The following is a 22,022-nucleotide window of genomic DNA, read 5'->3' as shown; positions in this document are numbered from 1 at the left end:
TGAAACCACCGGTGGGCTCCACTGCCTGGGAGCCCATCTCCTCCTCTAGGGATTAGTTCCAGACTGTGCACCTTAATTATACATTACACATAAGTTACTTTATACTGCACAGGACTATGGTGTATTCCCTACAGTAAATACAAAAGGGATTTTTCCCACGCACTCTGCTGGCTGTTAGTAAGAAGAACTATATACTATGTAATAATAGGAAATTTAGAGCTCTTCGTTACATATGTTTTGCAAAAGATATGATAAGCCTCCAGGCCACTTCACGGCTGCTCTATTACTGGAGGTCCCTAACTAAGCATAGGTCCAGGGCTTGGACCCCACAAAGTCGGCTCAGGCCCGACCACCCCAGGGCAGCACACCATTGAAATACTAAAGTGTTAATATGTGTTAAGAAAGAAGCAGAGGCTATGGGTTAGAAAGTGCTACAAAAATAAGGGTGTTAATAAAATACTCAAAAGAGTAATATTAGTGAAAAAATAGGAGTGTTACATAAGTGCTAAATAAATAATATGGCATGCTACCCCAAGGTGGCCCAGCCCCGCCAGACGTGGGGGGTACCACTCCCCAAACCCATACACAGCATAATAATAATAACATCCACTATGGATCATACAATTGCTTAATGTATGGCCACATGATAATGGCCCCTCCCCCTCCCGCAGCACCTGGGGATTGTTACCAGCTTGATTAGAGCAGTTTTCCACTATTTATTGCAGTTCAGAGAGGCATAGATGGAGCCAGCATCAGGAGGGCATGCTGGGTCCTGTGGTGCCATTTGGAGGATACAGGGGTGCCTCCAGGTAAACTAGCTCTCAATCTGGATATGTTCTGTATGTGCCATTATCATGTGGCCATACATTAAGCAATTGTATGACCCATAGTGGATGTTGTTATTATTATTATGCTGTGTATGGGTTTGGGGAGTGGTACCCCCCAGGTCTGGTGGGGCTGGGCCACCTTGGGGTAGCATGCCATATTATTTATTTAGCACTTATGTAACACTCCTATTTTTTCACTAATATTACTCTTTTGAGTATTTTATTAACACCCTTATTTTTGTAGCACTTTCTAACCCATAGCCTCTGCTTCTTTCTTAACACATATTAACACTTTAGTATTTCAATGGTGTGCTGCCCTGGGGTGGTCGGGCCTGAGCCGACTTTGTGGGGTCCAAGCCCTGGACCTATGCTTAGTTAGGGACCTCCAGTAATAGAGCAGCCGTGAAGTGGCCTGGAGGCTTATCATATCTTTTGCAAAACATATGTAACGAAGAGCTCTAAATTTCCTATTATTACATAGTATATAGTTCTTCTTACTAACAGCCAGCAGAGTGCGTGGGAAAAATCCCTTTTGTATTTCTTGTCTAGAGTAACCCCCTCCCGCAGCACCTGGGGATTGTTACCAGCTTGATTAGAGCAGTTTTCCACTATTTATTGTATTCCCTACAGTGCATTGCTGCTATTATTAATCTGGTACATTATCATTATGCACTAGCAGTATATATAGACTATAAATATTTATCAGGGGGCCCAGACAATGCACTCTCTAATGGATAGCCAAGCTGCTGTGGTGACTGGCCACACCCCTAAACATGGGCCCCTGCCACTGCATCCCCCCCTGGTGGGCCCTTCATGCCCCAATCCGATACTGGCTGCGACAGTATCAGTTATGTGCAATAATACACAGGCTTTGATGTATATTGGAATCCAAAATTTGCCTTATTCGTTGACAAATTCCCTTTGAAGACACATGATTCATTGAGTAGACTAAACCTGTTATCATTCCACTACCCATTTCCATGTCGATATGGTTTTATTTAGAAATGATCGCATTACGTGATAAACCACTGTGTCTTACTAATATGATATGTAAATGATTTCTTTTTTACAGTGTGGTTTCTTCAAAAGAAAATATAAAAACTTTGACCAGAATGAAGAGTGATATTGACATCTACCCATATTCTGCAATGTATACTCCAAATGTATCTCGGCAATAAATACATATTCAGTAATAGACATCCGCATCATACTGTATGTTTCATGGTAACTTCTGTGCCACATGTAACGTTGCTATTGGTGTGCACAGTGCAAATGCCACACCATCAAAAGTAATGGGGTCAAAGGACATTGATTAAGTCAATAAACAAAACATTCATCTAGGAAACAAATGTACACTAGTAACATACAGTGTCAGCATATGTAGACCAAAACAAATAAGCAGTAAAAAGTTTATAAAGAATAGAAATTAAAGAAATAATAAGCCCAGACATAACAATTCCAAGTGTAAAGAAGTTTAAAGGGTCTATTTATATATTAAGACCTGTCTAAAATGAAGAATTTTGATTGATTCCATTGCAAAAAGAATTGCAAAAGAAATGTTCTTCTTGATAATTTATCATAAAAAATGTCACTGGGGCAGCTGAACAATGACATTGGCTGGCAGCCTTAAAGGGGGGTACTCACGGAGCGTCCGCTGCTTAAAATCTAAGCAATCTGACTAGATTGCTTAGATTTTAAGCCTGATCGCTCCGTGTGTACCCCCTACAGCGATAGCAATGCACAGCCCCGCGCATCGCTATCACTGGTGCTAGATTGGCCTGCCGTGCAGGCCAATCTAGCGGGTCACACATTTCACCCGCTGGGTGAAATGAGCGCCCCCCCCCCCCCGTCTCCCCCCCTGCACGCTCAGCACACATCTCTCCCGCATCGGCCAGTGAGTACTGGCCTTAAGTGTAGTCCTACCACTTAGGTGACAAAATTCTTGCCAGCTCCCACTGGCACAATGGAACTGGGAATTTCAGATTCAATTAAAATCAAATACTGTACACTGGTTTTTTGTTGTTTTTTTCTAAAAAGAACAAAATAGAAAAATGATTTAAAATCAGAATATATGCTTTATATAAATAATGCATTTTTCTTGTTTGAACCTGGCTAGTACCATCCCAAAGTGGCATTAGCAATAGGAGGACAGCATCGGTACTTGCTTTACCATCGTCCTTAATAAATAAGATTTCCTATACTTTATATGGAGAAGCATAACGCCCTGTTGAAGACAACTGCCTGTTCTAGGGAGTAATCATAGGGTGCTTTGATAAATAGGCAAAAATCCTATATACTGAGAAAACATCATATTAAAAAGACACAGAAATTTGTTTTAAAGAAAATAGGAGTAATTGAATTGAACTTTACATTAAGTCTGGTAGCAAAGTATAATCTTGATTAGCCCCTGAGGTACTACTGTACGTACGCATCAACTCGTCAACAAAGCTGTATTATTTATCAAAAAATTATTCCAACAAATGGAGTGAAAGACTTGCCAGGACTGCATTATATTTATGACTCAAATATATGTGTGTATGTGATTATTTAATACATATAATTTCATCTGAGCATAGGTAACGGAACAGGGCCTTATTCAGCATCAATCGCTGAAGTGCCAATATCGCTATTTGGCAATTTTAGCACTGCACATACGCGAGGACTTAAACTGCGATCAAATGAGATTGCAGTCTAAGTCCTGTTGGGGGCGATGACGGGGGCGATGCCGTGTTTTGTGTGAGTCGGTGCACCGTTTTGTTGGCGCAGTACGGACAATGAAGGTGCGTCCGGACCATTTGTGGGGCAGACTACGGCAGCTGCGTGATGTCACACGCCATCACTGCGACCCAAAACATGGCGGCCCTTATCATGCAAGCGCTTCGCTGCTTAGCGAAGTGCTTGTATGTTAGCGGGGGTAGGACCCGACATGCGGGTGGACTTTCCCTGTGCTGGGCGTCCCCCCGCATATTAGTGAAAAGGGTTGTAGTTGTGCGATTTTTCGCACAACTACAACCCATGCTGACTCAGACCCACTATTCCTAGTAAGTGGTCCATTGCAATGGTACAATTTCAGTAGCAAGAAAAATAACCCTTTCTAAGCATGAGTAGTATAATAAGTATACATAAAAAGTCATTGTTTTATCTCTTAAAATAATTTTGCTTTTCTGTTACTGAGTTTTAAAAGCAGTGAAATATACAGGTTGAGTATCCCATATCCAAATATTCCGAAATACGGACTTTTTTGAGCGAGACTGAGACAGTGAAACCTTTGTTTTTTGATGGCTCAATGTACACAAACTTTGTTTAATACTCAAAGTTATTAAAAATATTGTATTAAATGACCTTCAGGCTGTGTGCATAAGGTGTAAATGAAACATAAATGAATTGTGTGAATGTACACACACTTTGTTTAATGCACAAAGTTATAAAAAATATTTGCTAAAATGACCTTCAGGCTGGGTGTATAAGGTGTATATGTAACATAAATGCATTCTGTGCTTAGATTTAGGTCCCATCACCATGATATCTCATTATGGTATGCAATTATTCCAAAATACGGAAAAATCCGATATCCAAAATTCCTCTGGTCCCAAGCATTTTGGATAAGGGAGACTCAACCTGTAATTGTCATAGAAAAGTAATTCAATAAAATAAAATAAAATGTATTAAAATGTTGTGAATGCATCTTAATCTCTTTGTTTTCTTTATTATATGACAATATTCGGGTCTGGTATATTTTGTCAGTCAGCATGTTAACAATAGGATTTCCCATTCATGTTTACTTTTAGTCTAAACCTAACTCTAAATGCGTTATAACCCTAAATGATGCCTGACCCTAACTAAATGGTGTGTCCACATTCTGGCTGCTGACATTCACAATGTCGACATTCTGACAATGTTTACATTGTTACTTTCAACATGTGGAATGTCGACATTCAGACCATGTAAACAGTCTGGTGTCGACATTATGAATGTTGATAAACTGACTACACACCAAACGGTATTGCTGTAATGTTATATAAATAATGAATACCACTGCTCTGTATAATATAATGAATGCCAGCATAAGCTATATTACATATTTGCCACCACACAAAAAGTAGCAAGCTCCAGAGAGTGCAGCTGTCTGGGGATAGGCCCTCATAGCTGGCTCTGTCTTTAGATAGCATTATCCATTGCAGATTGTGAAGATACCGCATTCCAAATCACTCAGGCACGATGGTAGATGAAAAACCAACAGTGGTTTATTGAACAGAATGGGTTATAAACAGCTCAGCACACTTCTGTAATCCAATTCCACACGACAATTCCCACTACAAACTCTTGACAGAACATTACTTCTTAGTCAAGGAGCAGAGAATCTCCCTCAGCTCTCTGGGTAGCTCTACTTATACCCCCAGAAGCTTCATATTGCAGGGGTGTGTGTGACTTCTTTGTCTTAGGATCTTACAGCATTGGAATACAATACATATTCTAATCAAGGTGATTACATCAGCCAGAGAGCCACCATGTCTGATCAGCTCACTGCTGGACAATAGGGAGTAAACAAGAAGGGACGATGGTACCTTATATGACTCACCCTTTGAATGTCCACTGTGGTGTTAGTAAACAATAGAAAACTAGATCTAACATGAATACATTATCTAAAGGGTAACAGATAACATAACACAATTGCATATATTAACAGTATTGATTCACAATATTGTTTGAGCAGCAATGGACATGTTATGGAGAATGAACAAACAGACAAATTGAATGTATACAGATATGGGTATAAAAAGTACATATCTGACATGGGAAATGAGGCATAGCTATATTAATTGTCACAGACCTCTCATTTCCTCACACAGATTATGGGCTACATTTCAGTAAGTTGTTTGGGGAAAATCAGTTTCAGGGTCTGATCCAGGAAGTAAGATCACTTTACTCATTGATTGCCAGGACTGGACGTTACTGGGGCCTGTGTCTCAGTGACTGTGAATAATACATTCCCCCGAAAAGAGATTCCTCATTGTCGCAATATGTAGCAATTAGGAATCTTCATTTTCAGGGGGCAGACTGCATACAGGGCCGGTGCAGATGAAAGTGTGACTTATAAGTTCCACAGCCATCGCTTGTATTAAGTACAACAAGGATGTTTCTTTCAGAGACGCCCTTAATTTTGTGATCGGCAGACTCAGTGGTGGCCCGACTGCATTCAATTATAAAAATTCCCATAAGAAACCAAATTAAGAGACAATATTCATTTCTGGAACATCAATGATAATATGGAAATTTCCATAAATTCAACGGAGGGTCAATATTGGGGTCTTATGTAAACTCTCAAATATGCACATACGCATTAACTCATTTACAGTACTCTTCCAGTGAATGACCTTCAATAAGAAAATCTAACTGGAAGTGGAGCATTGTTACAAACGTACACCTTTACATTATTTCTAAGTTGAAACCCCATGAACTTTGTAAAATATTCATCAATATATCAGGGTAGCAACAACACAATTACCAATCTATCTTCCTGGCATATAAGAAATAACATCTGTAATGCAGATTATACCCCCAAAATTCTGTATGTTTAATGGTGTCCCTGATGTATGAGGCCGCATCTGCACAATGCAGTATATTTCCCAACCAGGTAATACAGTGGTTCTCAACCTTTGTGCCATGGCACCCTGGGGTGCCTCAGGGCACTTGTAGGGGTGCCTTGGATTGGTGGTCCAGGACCAATTCAAATTATTTATGGCCTATGTAGTAGGCAAAACCAGTGCTGGTGGCTGCCAATCATAAAATACTTGGACAAACAGAAGCAAATCTTGTCCCTCACCACACAATTAAATCTAAGGATGACATATAAACACAATTTATTGAATTTAATATTTTTTTCAAAATGTCTCAATAAGAAAATAAATATGATACTCTACGGCACCATGATTTAAAAAAGTTTGGGAACCACTGAGGTAACAAATGATTGTTCACACAGGTTTGCTGAACCACTGGGCTGTAGTTTATTTAGGAAAAGGATTGTCCAAACAGCATTATGTGTGGTTCCAGCAAACAAATCCATAATATATTCTCGCGACCCTGTCACTGGCTAGACACAGAGGTTTCCATGCTAGTCACCAGCCACTAACTTGCATAGGTCGCCCTGTTCTCAGCACAAGACAATCTACTCAAACCTCCTACCAGGCACTCACTAGCTAATTAATTACACCCATGTTATCCACATGTGTAGCTGTGCTGTGTATGCAGGGATATGTGAGGAATTAACCCTGTCTTTAATATTAGTCTGCGTACTCCCACATAAAGCATTATTCTCTTACATAAGAGACTGGGACAAACTACCTTGTGTGCCACAATTTCAAAAAAGTTACAAAGCAATATTAAAGATAATATGATGGTTGCAAATAAAAATATAAGACTTTGATCTATTTTATATTTTATACTGTTCTAGCATATATATTGCAATTAATATTTAATATACAGGAACTACTATAGTATTGCATGAATTGATATGGGGCCAAATAAAACTTTTATAACACCTAGGGAAGTGTATTAATAAAAGAAAAGGAAAGACGTTTCAGTTCCCTTTTTTAGCTGAATGGCAATTATGATTTATGATATGAGTTGGATGTAACTGTGGGCACTACAAATCTGCATTTGCAGAAACCAAAAAGATGGTTTAATGGTGCACGCTGATAACAACATTAGGTTTTCAGGGGCAGATGTATTAACTTGGAGACGGCATAAGGAAGTGATAAACCAGTGATATGTGCAAGGTGATAAAGGCACCAGCCAATCAGCTCCAGTATGTAAATTAACAGTTAAGATCTGATTGGCTGGTGCCTTTATCACCTTGCACATATCACTGGTTTATCACTTCCTTATGCCGTCTCCAGGTTAATACATCTGCCCCTGAGGGAGGCTGGAGTGGGTAAAGATTACCTGGTGCTGGTTCAGCCGGGGAGGCATTGCAATGCATATCCTATTGAGGAGTGACTAATATGCCAAGCTGGGTGTGGCCAGACCGCATGATTGTCCACACTCATATTCTAGCAGCAGGATCCTGTCAGGTAGTATTTTTACTTGTAAAAGAAAAAAACATGTACCACCCACATAATGTAAGTAACCCGCACCAATGCGGGTTGGGTACGGGTTCCTGACACCGGCATTCCGACACCCAGGATCCCGACACTGTTAGGGTAAGTATTCTAATTTCATCTTCCCTCCCCCTAACCAAACCTTACTGCAGCCTAGCCCTAACCTCCGCCCCCCCAGCAGTCTAACCCTAACCCTCCACCCCACGCAGCATGACCCTAACCCTTCCTTCCCTGCAGCCTTACCCTAACCCACCACCATTCAACCTAACCATAACCACTCCCTGATTTTTATCCTCGGGATGTTAGCTTTCAGAATGCTGATGCTGGAATCCTATCAGGATTCTGCCATCAATCTTCTTACTGGTGACATCCCGTACTACATTCCACCAATGCTATAGTTTGGGCTACCTTCCAGCACAGGAGCAATGAGTGTTGAATCCCCTTAAAAAGCAGAACCAGCAGCAATCAATGCTGTGCTACCCTAGTCACAGTATAAACGGGGGCTCCATGGACATAGCAATCATAATTATCACGTTGATGATGATGCCTGGCATAACTGCCTTTGCAGTCACATCAGTCTTGATGCCACATCTATAGGCAGAAGTGTGCAGATGCTGTCATTATAGAGGTTGGTTTACTGATTGGCACTGAAAAAACCTTGGGATTTTTCACAAGAGAACGTAGCTAGTTATGGTTAAAAAGAGATTATTATTTTTTTCACAAATTCACATAGCAAACAGAGGGCACTATGAATACACGATCGTGGTGAAAAATAAAAACATATGTGACATTAAAAAATACATTGTATCATCCCAACAGTAAAACAGTATGGATGTATACTGTATGGTAAATGAGTTCACAAGCCGAACTAATACGTAACTAGTCACAATTGACTGAGGGTGTTCTTAAATAGAATCCAGGATGAGTTCTCACCATGCAATGGTGCTGCGGTGGGCTAGCTGAATGAAGCAGGCCAGTTCCCGGGCTGAGATGTTTGGCACCACCGCAGTAGGCTACTGTATCTCAGACTCTCCAAATGAATTCCCCCTCCTTGGTCCTCGGCAAGAGCACAGTCTCAAAACAATGCGTTTCAGTGTAGACACCTTTTTCAAGAATGGATAAGGTGCTCATTTTCTAATGGGTTTATAAACCCACTTCCATTAGCTTCAGTCAGATCATAATTGCCGTATTTCCGGTCTATTTCTGCCGGAAGTGACGTCTGTTGTATCCCTTAATATCTTCCTCTAAAGTTTTGGCCTCCTAATCTGTTTTTTCATTCCGTTTTACCAGAACCGGAAGTGACACAGTGCGTTCCACTGGCCACTTCGGGTTGCGTTCCACCACCGAGACGCATCGTGATTTTGTTCTTATTTTTTCTTTTCTTTCCTTTCGTGGCACAGTTCCTATTTGTGGGTGATGGGAACGGGTCTTCATGTGATACTGATACTAGTTTTTGGTTTTATTATATTGAAGCATCCCCCTATTTTATCCCAGTTGGTTGGCGGCCATCTTTAGGAAGGGCAATGTGAATCTATATATATTTTATCCATAGTCGCCATTTTGATGAAGGGAAATCTCCTTTCTTCATTATGTTGTATTCTTTTATCTGCAGGCTTCTATCCATCTTTCTTGTGAATTTTTCAATGTATCAGATATTAATTGTAGACTGACTCATTCTGTTTCTAATGTGGTACTTTATGTTCCCACATAGGGGGTAATTCCAAGTTGATCGCAGCAGGAATTTGGTTAGCAGTTGGGCAAAACCATGTGCACTACAGGGGATGCAGATTTAACATGTGCAGAGAGAGTTTGATGTGGGTGGGGTGTGTTCAATCTGCAATCTAAATTGCAGTGTAAAAATAAAGCAGACAGTATTTACCCTGCACAGAAACAAAATAACCCACCCATATCTAGCTCTCTCTGTACATGTTATATCTGCCTCCCCTGCAGTGCACATGGTTTTGCCCAACTGCTAAAAAATTTCCTGCTGCGATCAACTTGGAATTACCCCCATAGTCCATCCCTTGAAATGAGTCAGTATTGGTTCAGAATTTTTCTTTCCCATACCGGAATACACGCGAATAGGAACATAGGAAAAGAGACAAAAAATTAGACAAACGATATATGGACAAAAAAAAAATATATATATATATGTGTGTGTGTGTATGTATATATATATATATATATATATACTTGCAGCAACAGTCGGCACTCACAAGCTCTCATCCACAGCGTTCTCCGTGCCAGTTCCAAAAGTAACATGCAGCTCCCAAAGATGAACGGCACTGGAGTCAGATTTTTTGCAAAATAATTGTATTAAGTGGCAACAGCTGTTTCTGGGCAATAGCCCCTTCCTCAGGCCAAAATACAAATACACATGTATTTGTATTTTGGCCTGAGGAAGGGGCTATTGCCCAGAAACAGCTGTTGCCACTTAATACAATTATTTTGCAAAAAATCTGACTCCAGTGCCGTTCATCTTTGGGAGCTATATATATATATATATATATATATATATATACACACACACACACACACACACACACACACACACAGTAAGAAACATCCGGCACTCTGATTAAATGGAAAAATGCCAGGGTGCCATCCTAATAATCATATAGTAGAAGTATCCTTCCCCACCTGTGGCTCAGGTGTTTAGCAGCGAAGGAAAAAGCGGCACTCCATGGACTTGTGAGAAAACTTTTAGTGTTTAAAACATTATGGCAACAAATAACATTGTGTCAGACATCATGACGTCATGATGTCTCTCCCATAGCGCACAGTGACAGCGCCAGAAGCCAGAGCTCAGTACTGAGCTCCTGCTACCGCTGGGCACCCACCGTTAAGGCAATCAGCGGGCGCCCGGCATCACCCTGCAGCGCTGCACACAGTAGGATAGGTGAGCCGGAGGGGGGGGGGACGGCGTTCCATCTCCAAGTGGAACTGACGGAACACAATTCCGCCCCGTTCTGGCTCACTTTAACCCCTGATGATAAGTGTTTCCCAGTATGCCATGAATACATTTGCATAACTGGGGGCAAACCTGGTGCCAAGGGAACAGCCATGGGCACTAGGTTTGCCCCCAGTTATGCAAATGTATTCATGGCATACTGGGAAACAGTTACCATTGATAAGATCAGATGGCTGGGGGCAAACCTGGTATGCTGGTGGCAGTTCATAGATGACATTTTCTTCATCTGGAGGGGAGATGACCACTTACTCAAAGTATTCTGTGAAAAACTCAATTGCAATGAGTTCAATATAAATCTCACCTTTAATATAAGTAAAAAAAGAACTCACTTTCCTAGACTTGTTTGTGTACATTGAAAACGAGGAATTCTGCACAAAGACACATAGGAAACCCACAGATTCAAACTCATATATCACTATGAGCAGTGAACATCATGTATGGTGGTTGGAAAATATCCCCCTTGGTCAATATAAATGCCTAAAGAGAAACTGCATGCAAGAAGAAGTGTTGCAAGTACAAATAGAAGAAATTACATCCAGGTTTAAAGAAAAAGGATATTCAACAAAGGTTTTGGAAGAAGCAAAAAACAAAATCAAGGAGATAGATAGAACAGAACTCCTAGTAGAGAAAGGAAAAAAGGAAAAGGAGAACAATAACCATCAATGGGCCTTTACTACAAAATATGGGGCGCACCAGAAAAAGGTGGAACAGATCTTTAGAAAAAACTGGAAATTATTACTTGATGATCCTGTCATGGGGAGTCACCTTCCAACAAAACCACTCTTCATATTCTGAAAAGCTAAGTCCCTTCATAACACTTTGGTGAAAAGCAGTCCCCCTGAAGGAAACATCAGAAAGGATCTAAATAAAGGATTTCATGGATGCGGAGACTGTCTTATGTGCAAAACTATCACCAAAACCAATATAGAAAGGAAAACAACAGAATTCGAAGTACGAGGAAAAAAATATAAGATCAAAGACTTCATTACCTGTCACTCAAGAAACATTATTTACCTATTAGAATGTAAATGTTGGCTCATCTATATAGGAAAAACCTCCATACAATTAAAATATAGATCTGCAGAACATGTCTACAACATTAAAAAGGGTTAAATTCACGTCCATTATCAGATCACTATTTGCTAAAACATAATAAATGTGAAAGAGAGATTAACCGCTTTCTGGGCATACAACAAGTTCAAGCTAATTAGAAAAATAAAAACATCGAAAAAACATTAGCAAAAAGTGAGATGAGATGGATTTTTGAGTTGGATGCATTGAAACCAAAGGGTCATAATGTCGATTTTGAATTGAAGTGGTTTTTAGAATGATATACATACCTTGTCTCATTACTCAGATGTTGTGTGAACAATGTATTTTTCCATATATATATATATATATATATATATAATTATTTTATTTTTTTGTCCTTATATAATTTGTCTAATTTTTTGACTCTCTTCCTATGTTCCTATTTGAATGTATTCCGGTATGGGAAAGAAAAATTCTGAACCAGTACTGACTCATTTCAAGGGATGGACTATGGGGGTAATTCTGATTTGATCGCAGCAGCAAGTTTGTTAGTAATTGGGCAAAACCATGTTCACTGTAGGGGGGGGCAGATATAACATTTGCAGGGAGAGAAAGATTTGGGTGGGTTATTTTGTTTTTGTGCAGGGTAAATACTGGCTGCTTTATTTTTACACTGCAATTTATCTTTCAGTGTAAATACACCCCACCCAAATCTAACTCTCTCTGCACATGTTATATCTGCCCCTCCTGCAGTGCACATGGTTTTGCCCAACTGCTAACAAAATTGCTGCTGCGATCAACTCAGAATTAAGCCCTATGTGGGAACATAAAGTACCACATTAGAAACGGAATGAGTCAGTCTACAATTAATATCCGATACATTGAAAAATTCACAAGAAAGATGGATAGAAGCCTGCAGATAAAAGAATACAACATAATGAAGAAAGGATATTTCCCTTCATCAAAATGGTGACTATGGATAAAATATATATAGATTCACATTGCCCTTCCCAAAGATGGCCGCCAACCAACTGGGATAAAATAGGGGGATGCGGGCCATTAATGCCGTAATGTGCTGTTGAAGCCAACCCACGGGGAGCCATACCGCTGAAGGCACTCTCCTACTGAACATGTGATCAAGCGTTACCTCGTCAACTCGACACAGGGAAATTAGGCTATTTAAGCAATGCCCAAGAATAAGAAATCTTCTCAGAAGACAAGCAAACCAACTCCCCGGGGACATGTCGCAATCTGCAATGAGACCCTTTCTACAACCTACCTCTCCCGCTCCAACTGATAACCCCCCTGCAGCAACTCCCCCATCTTTCTCACCAGCCCCTCACCCATCTCCCCTAAACGCAGATGCACCGCAAGCTCTTTCATCGGGTAGCAAGGATCTGCAAGATATATTGGCTTACATGAAGACCCTACCCACTAAACAAGATTTACAAGATACGGTGAGACGCGAACTAGCTGCCATGAGACAGGACATCACACACATATCTGAACGAGTATCGAGCCTGGAAGATCACCAAACCTCCTCAGATACATTCCTGCAATCACTGACGACTGTTATCGAAACCCAATCATCGGAGATCCGCTCCCTACAGCTGCGGTTGACAGATTTTGACAACAGAGGGAGGCGAAACAATATCCGCGTACGAGGCTTACCGGAAGAGGTTCCTCCAACGGGGCTGATCGACGCCCTTACGAAGATCTTCAACGAGATCCTGGGCAACGATCCCAATGATAACATCACCTTTGACAGGGCCCACCGTGCCCTGAAACCAAGAGGCCTCTCCGCGGATAGACCACGCGATGTCATATGCAGGTTGCATTATTTCTCCCAAAAAGAGGATATCATGCGCAAAGTCCGTCAACTTGATGGGGTGGACTTCAATGGCTCTGTGATACAAATTTACCAAGATCTGTCCTGGCACACACTACAACAACGGAAAGCCCTCAAACCCCTGACGGAAGAATTCCGCAAACGTCAATTGAAATACCGGTGGGGCTTCCCCTTCAGCCTACAGGTCTCCTCTTCTGGAAAAACCCACACTCTCAACTCCTACTCGGACCTACCAGGGTTCTGCACGGGACTTGGCATACCAAAACCCGATCTACGCGATTGGGACTTCCCTATTCCAGAGTTACCATCCTTCCAACCCCTGAACCTGGGACCGCCTTGGCAGGAGGTGCGGAGAGGTGGAGGAAAGAACGCTAAAAGTCCTTCCCCCAACAAGGAACCACCTGTCCCCTGAATGATTAACCTAGACCCTCTGTTTGTCCGAGTCCTACTTTAGATGCCAATACAGGTCACACAGTGTTACTGTTCATAGACTACAGCGCAATCTCATTACGCGCCACTGAAGAACGTGCACGTGACCTCCGGCTGAAACAGAGGTTCCGGCCTCACCTCCCCCACACGTTTTGGGCCATTTGACTATTGTTACTATTCTCTGTTCAATTAATGCGAGATTTATTACAGTTTTCACTATTTGAAAATTTCCTCTTGTTGACGAGGTATAAGGTTTGCAGTTTATCATGTACACTCAGTTCAGCTTATATAAGTATTTTGCTTAATAAGATGTCTTCTTTCATATTTCTCATGCCTTTGGCGGCGGCTCCCTTGCTCGCCCCACACCCGCCCCTGGCTGTTTAGCCTTTTGGATACCCAACCCTTAGACGGAATGGTTATCCCAACGCGGGTTTTTTTTTAATGTTTTTTGAATGTTCTCATTGATCTCTTTTTTTCCATGCCCTGTCCTCCTTTTCTTCTTTCCTTTCCCTCTCTCTTCCCTTTCCTGACCATTCTGGACTCAACGCATTCCACCGTAGCACTTATCCCCCATGACGTCCGCGGGCAAACTTAAAGTTGCCTCAATCAATGCGAAGGGCCTCAATGTACCGGAGAAAAGATCATCCTTTTTAAGGTCCCTATGGGCTGATAGAGTAGATGTTGCAATGGTACAGGAGACGCATTTTAAAATCTCAGCTAAGAACCCCCCTTTGACTAACTACCGGTATCCCCAGGCTTTTTACAATAACAACCCAGACTCTAAATCAAAGGGTGTGGCGATAGTGTTCTCCAGAACCCTCCAGCTGTCAGATGTGTCAGTCCATAAACTGATCCCGGGCCGTCTTCTGATGGTGCGTTGTAAAATAGGCTCCTGTCCATACACATTTATTGCAATTTACGCCCCAAACAAAGATCAGGTCCCATTCTTCCGCAATGCACTCTCCCGAATTGAATCACTCCTTTCAGGTGTGACCGTCCTCGGCGGAGACCTGAACTGGATAATGGATCCATCATTGGACTCATCTTCCAACGCCCCCCGGACCTCCCAGCGCCAATACCGACAGGTTAGACGACTGTTTCATGACCTCCAACTAGCTGACTCCTGGCGGGTTCTTCACCCCTCAACTAGAGACTACTCCTTCTACTCCCCCCCACACAAAGTATATTCCCGCCTCGATTATTTATTTCTAGATCACAGACATCTCCCCTTATTGATAGACTCCTCTATAGGCCCGATAACCTGGTCCGACCATGCCCCTGTATACCTGACACTCTCAACCCCACAGACGACCCCAGGTCAATGGACCTGGCGTCTCAATGAATCACTGCTGCAAGACCAGTATTGCAGGGGCGAAATAGAAAAAGCCCTGACCGAATTCTTCACCATTAACGACACAGCAGATGTCTCAAAAATTACCCTATGGGAAGCACACAAATGTGCCATACGAGGTAAACTTATACAGTTGGGGACATTTGTGAAGAAACAGAAATCCGCACTACTCACCAAATTACTAGCTAAACTACACTACCTTGAGTCCCTACATAAATCGTCCCTTTCGGAGTCTGATTACCTAGCTCTCCTAGAAACGCGGGCCCAAATAAAGAAAACCCTTACTGATAGTATCCAATTATCCGTCCGAAAATGTAACTCTAAATACTACCAGTGGGGTAATAAACCTGGTCGCCTATTGGCCCAAGCCCTTAAGGCCCAACGTACCTCCCTGTTTATTAACAACGTCAAAGACCATGGGAACATTCTCCGATTCAAAACCCCAGAAATAGCGGCAAGCTTCAAACAATACTACTCCCTTTTATATAATCTAGAAAATCGACCGGATAAAACCGCCTCTCTGTGCGACTTGTCGCGGGCAAAGGCGTACCTAGAAAAGGTGTCCTACCCTGTCCTGTCCCCTTCTGGAATTACCTTTCACCCAACAAGAACTGGAGAATGCCCTGGCCATGACCCCGTCTGGCAAGAGCCCAGGACCGGATGGCTTCACCCTCACCTACTATAAACAATTCAGGGACCTTACATCCCCTTATCTCCTCCAGGCCTTTAATTCGATATCCGCAAGCACCCACTTCTCCAACCAATCCTTGGAGGCGCATATCTCCGTGCTGCCTAAGCCTGGCAAGGACCCCTCGTTGTGCTCCAGCAACAGACCCATATCGCTCCTAAATGTCGATGTCAAGCTCTTTGCAAAATTAATGGCAAACAGACTGAACGCATTCCTGCCTTCCTTGATCCACAGCGATCAGGTGGGGTTCGTCCCGGGTCGCGAGGCCAAAGACAATACCACCAAGGTGTTGAGCTTGATTCATATCGCGTCCCGGGGCGGCCAGCCCACAGTGTTATTGTCCACTGACGCCGAAAAGGCTTTTGATCGAGTTGGCTGGGGCTTTATGAGGTCTGTGCTGGAGCATATTGGATTGGGTCCCCAGATGTTCAACAGGATAATGAACCTTTATAGATCCCCCACAGCACGGGTACGAGTAAACGGATCATTGTCTGATCCTTTTCCCATAGGTAATGGGACACGACAAGGATGCCCACTATCCCCTCTATTGTTTGTTCTCTGTATCGAGGCTTTCGCCAGAGCCATTAGGGCTAATAACGGTATTACGGGCTTGAAGATTGGCGATACAGAACACAAACTTTCCCTATTCGCAGACGACCTGCTAGCCACAATAACGCACCCGATCTCCTCCCTCCCCCACTTTATGCGAGAGCTCTCTCACTTCGGTTCACTCTCCAACTTTAAAATCAACATGTCCAAATCATGCGCCTTGAATATCTCCTCTCCCCCCGAAACCGTAGCCGAACTTAAAAGATCCTTCCCCTTTAATTGGAACTCTTCCCATCTGTCTTACCTTGGAATACAGTTGCCAAATGACCTATCTCACCTATACACCTTAAACTTTACTCCCCTCCTTAGAACACTTAGAGCTGACTACAGCAGATGGTACCTCAAACCACTCTCTTGGTTGGGAAGGGTGAACGTTGTAAAGATGAATACCCTCCCCAAACTACTCTACAAATTACAGACCCTTCCCATACAGATTCCGGACTCCTGGTTCAGATCCATCCACCTGTTAATACAGCAATTTATTTGGTCCTGGAGAAGGCCAAGAATAAGCCGATCCATCATGATCCGCTCTACCCGAAACTGTAGTTTCCAATTGCCTGACATAAGAGGCTACTATTGGGCAATAATGCTCAATAGGATTCTGGACTGGACGAGGAGTCGGGAAATGAAGCAATGGGTGGATATAGAGGGGCTATATATGCAACAATTCCCAGAGATCTTTCCCTGGCTCCCATCCCTGCCTAAACCCCCTTCCCCCCACCCAACTATTACGGCGACCCTATCGTTTTGGAAAAAGGCGCGCCACTGGCCCTTTCTCTCTTCCGATTTTGGCCCTTTGACCTCTTTTTTAGCAAATCCCGATTTTCAGCCCGGTTTGAATCCCTCCCACTTCCGTGAATGGGCCCTTGAGGGCCTCTTTAGAGTGGGTCAGATGACAACCTCCACAGGAGTCAAACAATTCTCAGACATACGATTAAAATGGGAAGTTCCACAACGTGACTTTTGGAAATACCTACAGCTTAGACACTTTTTGCATTCAGAGCGTAGGTATCTCCGAGCCTCACGCGAGTTAACACAGTTTGAGAGGATGTGTGTCGCCGCATGCCCCCCCCAGCATACTATTTCCTCACTTTATAAACTACTACAGACCCCAAACGCCCAGACACCCATACCCTTCAAGCTGGCCTGGGAAAGAGATCTCGGGATCTCCCTGACAGATAAAGACTGGCAGGCGATATTTATCAAATCCCACAAAAGCTCAGTCTGCATACAAGTTAGGGAAACCCAATACAAGCTCTTAATGAGATGGTATAGGCACCCTTCTCTCCTCCACCTCATGTACCCTGGAGTGACAGACAGATGCTGGAGATGTCTCAGCGCTACAGGCTCCCTGATGCACATCTGGTGGGACTGTCCCCTACTAAAACCATTCTGGAAGGATATTATATCCACTTCCCAAGCTATACTTCATACACCCGTCCCCACAGACCCAGCATTCTGGCTACTCTCCCATTCTTCTATCTCACTGGCTCAACACAACACGTCGTTACTTCGGCACCTGTCTAATGCAGTGAGGGCGATCATCCCCACATTATGGAGATCACAACTCCCACCCACCAGGAAACTGTGGTTTAACAGAATCAACCATTACATGAATATGGAAAACATTCTCCTGGTCTCTAGAGACAAACTAACAGAGTTTATGACCATGTGGATGCCCTGGATAGAGTATGTGTCCTCCAAGGACTATAAGGACTATGCCTACGCTGCCAAATGATCTCAACGCACAATTGATCGGACGAATAGTCTGCATCCCACCCCCTCCTCAACTCAATTGTCCCCCCTAGTTTGGTCACACTCTGTTTTCTCTCTACTATTCCCCTCATTTCTTCCCTCTCCTTTCTCTATAGTTTCTATACAATGCTATTGGAGATTGCAATTATAATATAGTATGGACAGGGGACGAAAGGATACCAGACGAATGTTATGTAAACACTTACTTACGCTAATGCCTATACTAACCCCCCAGCGATGGGGATGTTATGCCTCTCTACTTTTCAAGGCTATGATGTATTAGACCTTCGTTTGTGCCCTGATGTCTTTCTTCCTCATCTGTTAAAATATGCTGCAATCTTTATATTGCTATGTTGTACCTAAATAAAAACAGATTATACAAAAATAAATAGGGGGACGCTTCAATATAATAAAACCAAAAACTAGTATCAGTATCACATGAAGACCCGTTCCCATCACCCACAAATAGGAAATGTGCCACGAAAGAAAAGAAAAACAAAATCACGATGCATCTCGTTGGTGGAATGCAACCGGAAGTGGGTGGTGGAACGCACCGTGTCACTTACGGTTCCGGTAAAACAGAACAAAATGACAGATTAGGGGGCCAAAACTCTAGAGGAGAATATTAAGGGATACAACAGACGTCACTTCCGGCAGAAATAGACCGGTGAAATGGCAATTATGATCTAACTGAAGCTAATGGAAGTGGGTTTATAAACCCATTAGAAAATGAGCACCTTATCCATTCTTGAAAAAGGTGTCTACACCGAAACGCGTTGTTTGGAGACTGTGCTCTTGTCGAGGACCAAGGAGGGGGAATTCATTTGGGGGAGTCTCAGATAGCCTACTACGGTGGTGCCGAGCATCTCAGCCCGGGACCTGGCCTGCTTCATTCAGCAAGCCCACCACAGCACCATTGCATGGTGAGAACTCATCCTGGATTCTATTTAAGAACACCCTCAGTCAGTTGTAACTAGTTACATGTAATAGTTCGGCTTGTGAACTAATTTACCATACAGTATACATCCATACTGTTTTACTGTTGGGATGATACAATGTATTTTTTTTAACGTCACATATGTTTTTATTTTTCACCACGATCGTGTATTCATATTGCCCTCTGTTTATTTATTTTTTAACAAATTCATATAACACTCGCTTTTTAACCATAAAGAGGTACGTTCTCTTGTGATAACTCCCAGCACCAATCAGTAAACCAACCTCTATAGTGTTAAAATTGCTACCCAAGGAACACAGTGCTCGTTCCTACGGTTTACTGGGGCTGCTTCAAAAACCTTTAATTGTGCAGATAAAGGCATATAGAAACTTTTATTCTACAGATGCTTTTCAGTGTGATTTGCTCATGATGTATTTTATTCTGAATGTGGCATTAGCAAAACAAAACTGTAGTCTGAGTATTAAAAGCAATTGTTTATTCAACCTTCTAAATTTTTCTGATTCGTGTTCATATAATTAAACCTGATGACACGAATTGCAGCATTGCTCTGTGGGGGCGGGGTGATAATTATGCAAATAATGCCCCTCACAATTATCACTTGGACCTTTCCTTTGGAATCTCCCAGATGAGGGAATAAAAGTACACTACAGTATGTAGACAAAAGTATTTGGACCACGAGCGAAATGGTGGGGACTGAGTAGTTAGGGGGGATGAATGCTTCGGCTAGGGGACCTTGTCAAGTGTGCTCCCAGGCTGTGGCATTACCCCCTGCTACTAAAGCCCAAAAATATGGGGGACCGCTTTGTAATTTTCCCTTAAAATTTTTAGAACTAGGGCCTGTTCAAACAGCCAGGGGTTGGTTATGCTTTCTTATTTTAATTTTTTTTTCTGATTTTTAACTGTTTAATTAAGAGATGTGCACCGAACCCAGTGTTTTGGTTTCAGTCTATTTCATTGTCGGGTTTTGGTTTCCCCTAAACCGCCCTCACGTGTTTTGGTTTTTGGATCTGTATTTTCTTTTTAAATGCTAAAAATTGCTTAAATCATTTAATCTTGGCATGTTTTTGTTCCTACAGTATTATTAATCTTAATAACATTCTTTTCTGTATATTTCCAGACAGGTTTAACCACCTCACAGCTCATAATCTAGCTTTCACCAAAATTGGGCAAAGGCTGCAGTGAGCTGGCTGGTTACTAAGCGACAAAACAGCGGCACAAACACACAGCAATTTATAGCACATTTATGAAACATTGCCACACAAGTGGTACAAGATGTAATTGTCCTTGGGCCCTAACACCCATCCTTATGTTGAATATTAAAAAGGACATGCCCAGTTTAACAAATAAAGCACTTCAGCGACAGGGACTGACACTTTTGTGTCTAAAGTGCTTGGTTTGTTTGAGCCCCCACAAATTATAAATTGAAAGGACTACCTCTGATTGTTAATGAGGAGGTTGATGATGAGTGTGTAAATTTCATGAATTTGCTGCAAATAATGTAATATGAAGAAGGTGCCTAGATGGCTAACGTCCCTACCTCTACTAACTTTGGCCTCACAAATGGATCACATGTCTTCACAAACGTTGTCAGGATTTGGGAAAAAATAATTCCAAAAGTAAGAGGTGGCTTTTTTGTAGGGGTGTGTACCAGGCCATTTTTTTTATTTTAGTTTTGGACCTGGATCTCCTTTGTGTTTTAGGTCTGTATTGATTTTGCCAAAACCACCCTTGCGGTTTTTGGATCTGTATTTTTTTCTGAAAGAATCATAAAAACAGCTAAAATAACAGAAATTGGGGGTGTTTTTTGTTCCTATAGTATTATTAACCTCAATAACATTCATTTCCACTCATTTCCAGTCTATTCTGAACACCTCACACCTCTCAATATTGTTTGCATCCAGTTTAGGCCAAAAGGTTGCACCGAGGTAGCTTGAAGGAGCAGTAGCAGCCCTTGGATGTATATACTGGGAGGACAAAATATTAAAAAAATAATGTATTTAAAAAACAACGCATTAAGCAAAACTCAATATTTCAGTTCACAAAAAGATGATTAAGGCAAAGAAGAATAAAAAAGTCAATATTTTAGATTTAATTAATTTTAATTTCAATTTATTTTTATTTAATTAATTTAATTTATTTAGGATCAAATTCTTAATTTCCTAAAAGATATCTTTGATATGCAGAAAGTTCAGTATATAGGTGTGGAGAGTTTATTTACAGTATATTCATTTAATTTAAATTTAGCTCATTTATAATTATTATTATTATTAGAATTAATCACAATGTGGAGATAAGAATAATTATGAAAACAGGACAATAAGTAATAACATAAGAAGATGAGCTACAGACACCACACCCTGAAATGGACGGCGCACGCCTGGATGTATTCTGGGAGGGTGCAGCACAAAATATAAATAAAATATCTTTTATTTTGGGTGGACTGACATAACACCCCT

The 22,022-nt window shown here is 41.8% G+C and overlaps 1 protein-coding gene across 3 annotated transcripts in view; it reads left to right on the top strand.

Moving 5' to 3' along the window:
* Nucleotides 1-4,511, top strand: part of ITGAE (integrin subunit alpha E) — a 343,943-nt gene extending 339,432 nt beyond the window's left edge. For all 3 annotated transcript variants that reach the window (XM_063955833.1, XM_063955834.1, XM_063955832.1), the window contains one exon: nucleotides 1,900-4,511. In XM_063955833.1, the coding sequence (XP_063811903.1) occupies nucleotides 1,900-1,950 (51 nt within the window). In that variant the 3' untranslated portion in view covers nucleotides 1,951-4,511. The remainder of the gene's footprint in view (nucleotides 1-1,899) is intronic.
* Nucleotides 4,512-22,022: the final 17,511 nt, after the last annotated feature.

Source organism: Pseudophryne corroboree, chromosome 2 (assembly GCF_028390025.1).
Source record: "Pseudophryne corroboree isolate aPseCor3 chromosome 2, aPseCor3.hap2, whole genome shotgun sequence".
Classification (NCBI taxonomy): Eukaryota; Metazoa; Chordata; class Amphibia; order Anura; family Myobatrachidae; genus Pseudophryne; species Pseudophryne corroboree.
This window is presented reverse-complemented; position numbering and strand designations above follow the sequence as displayed.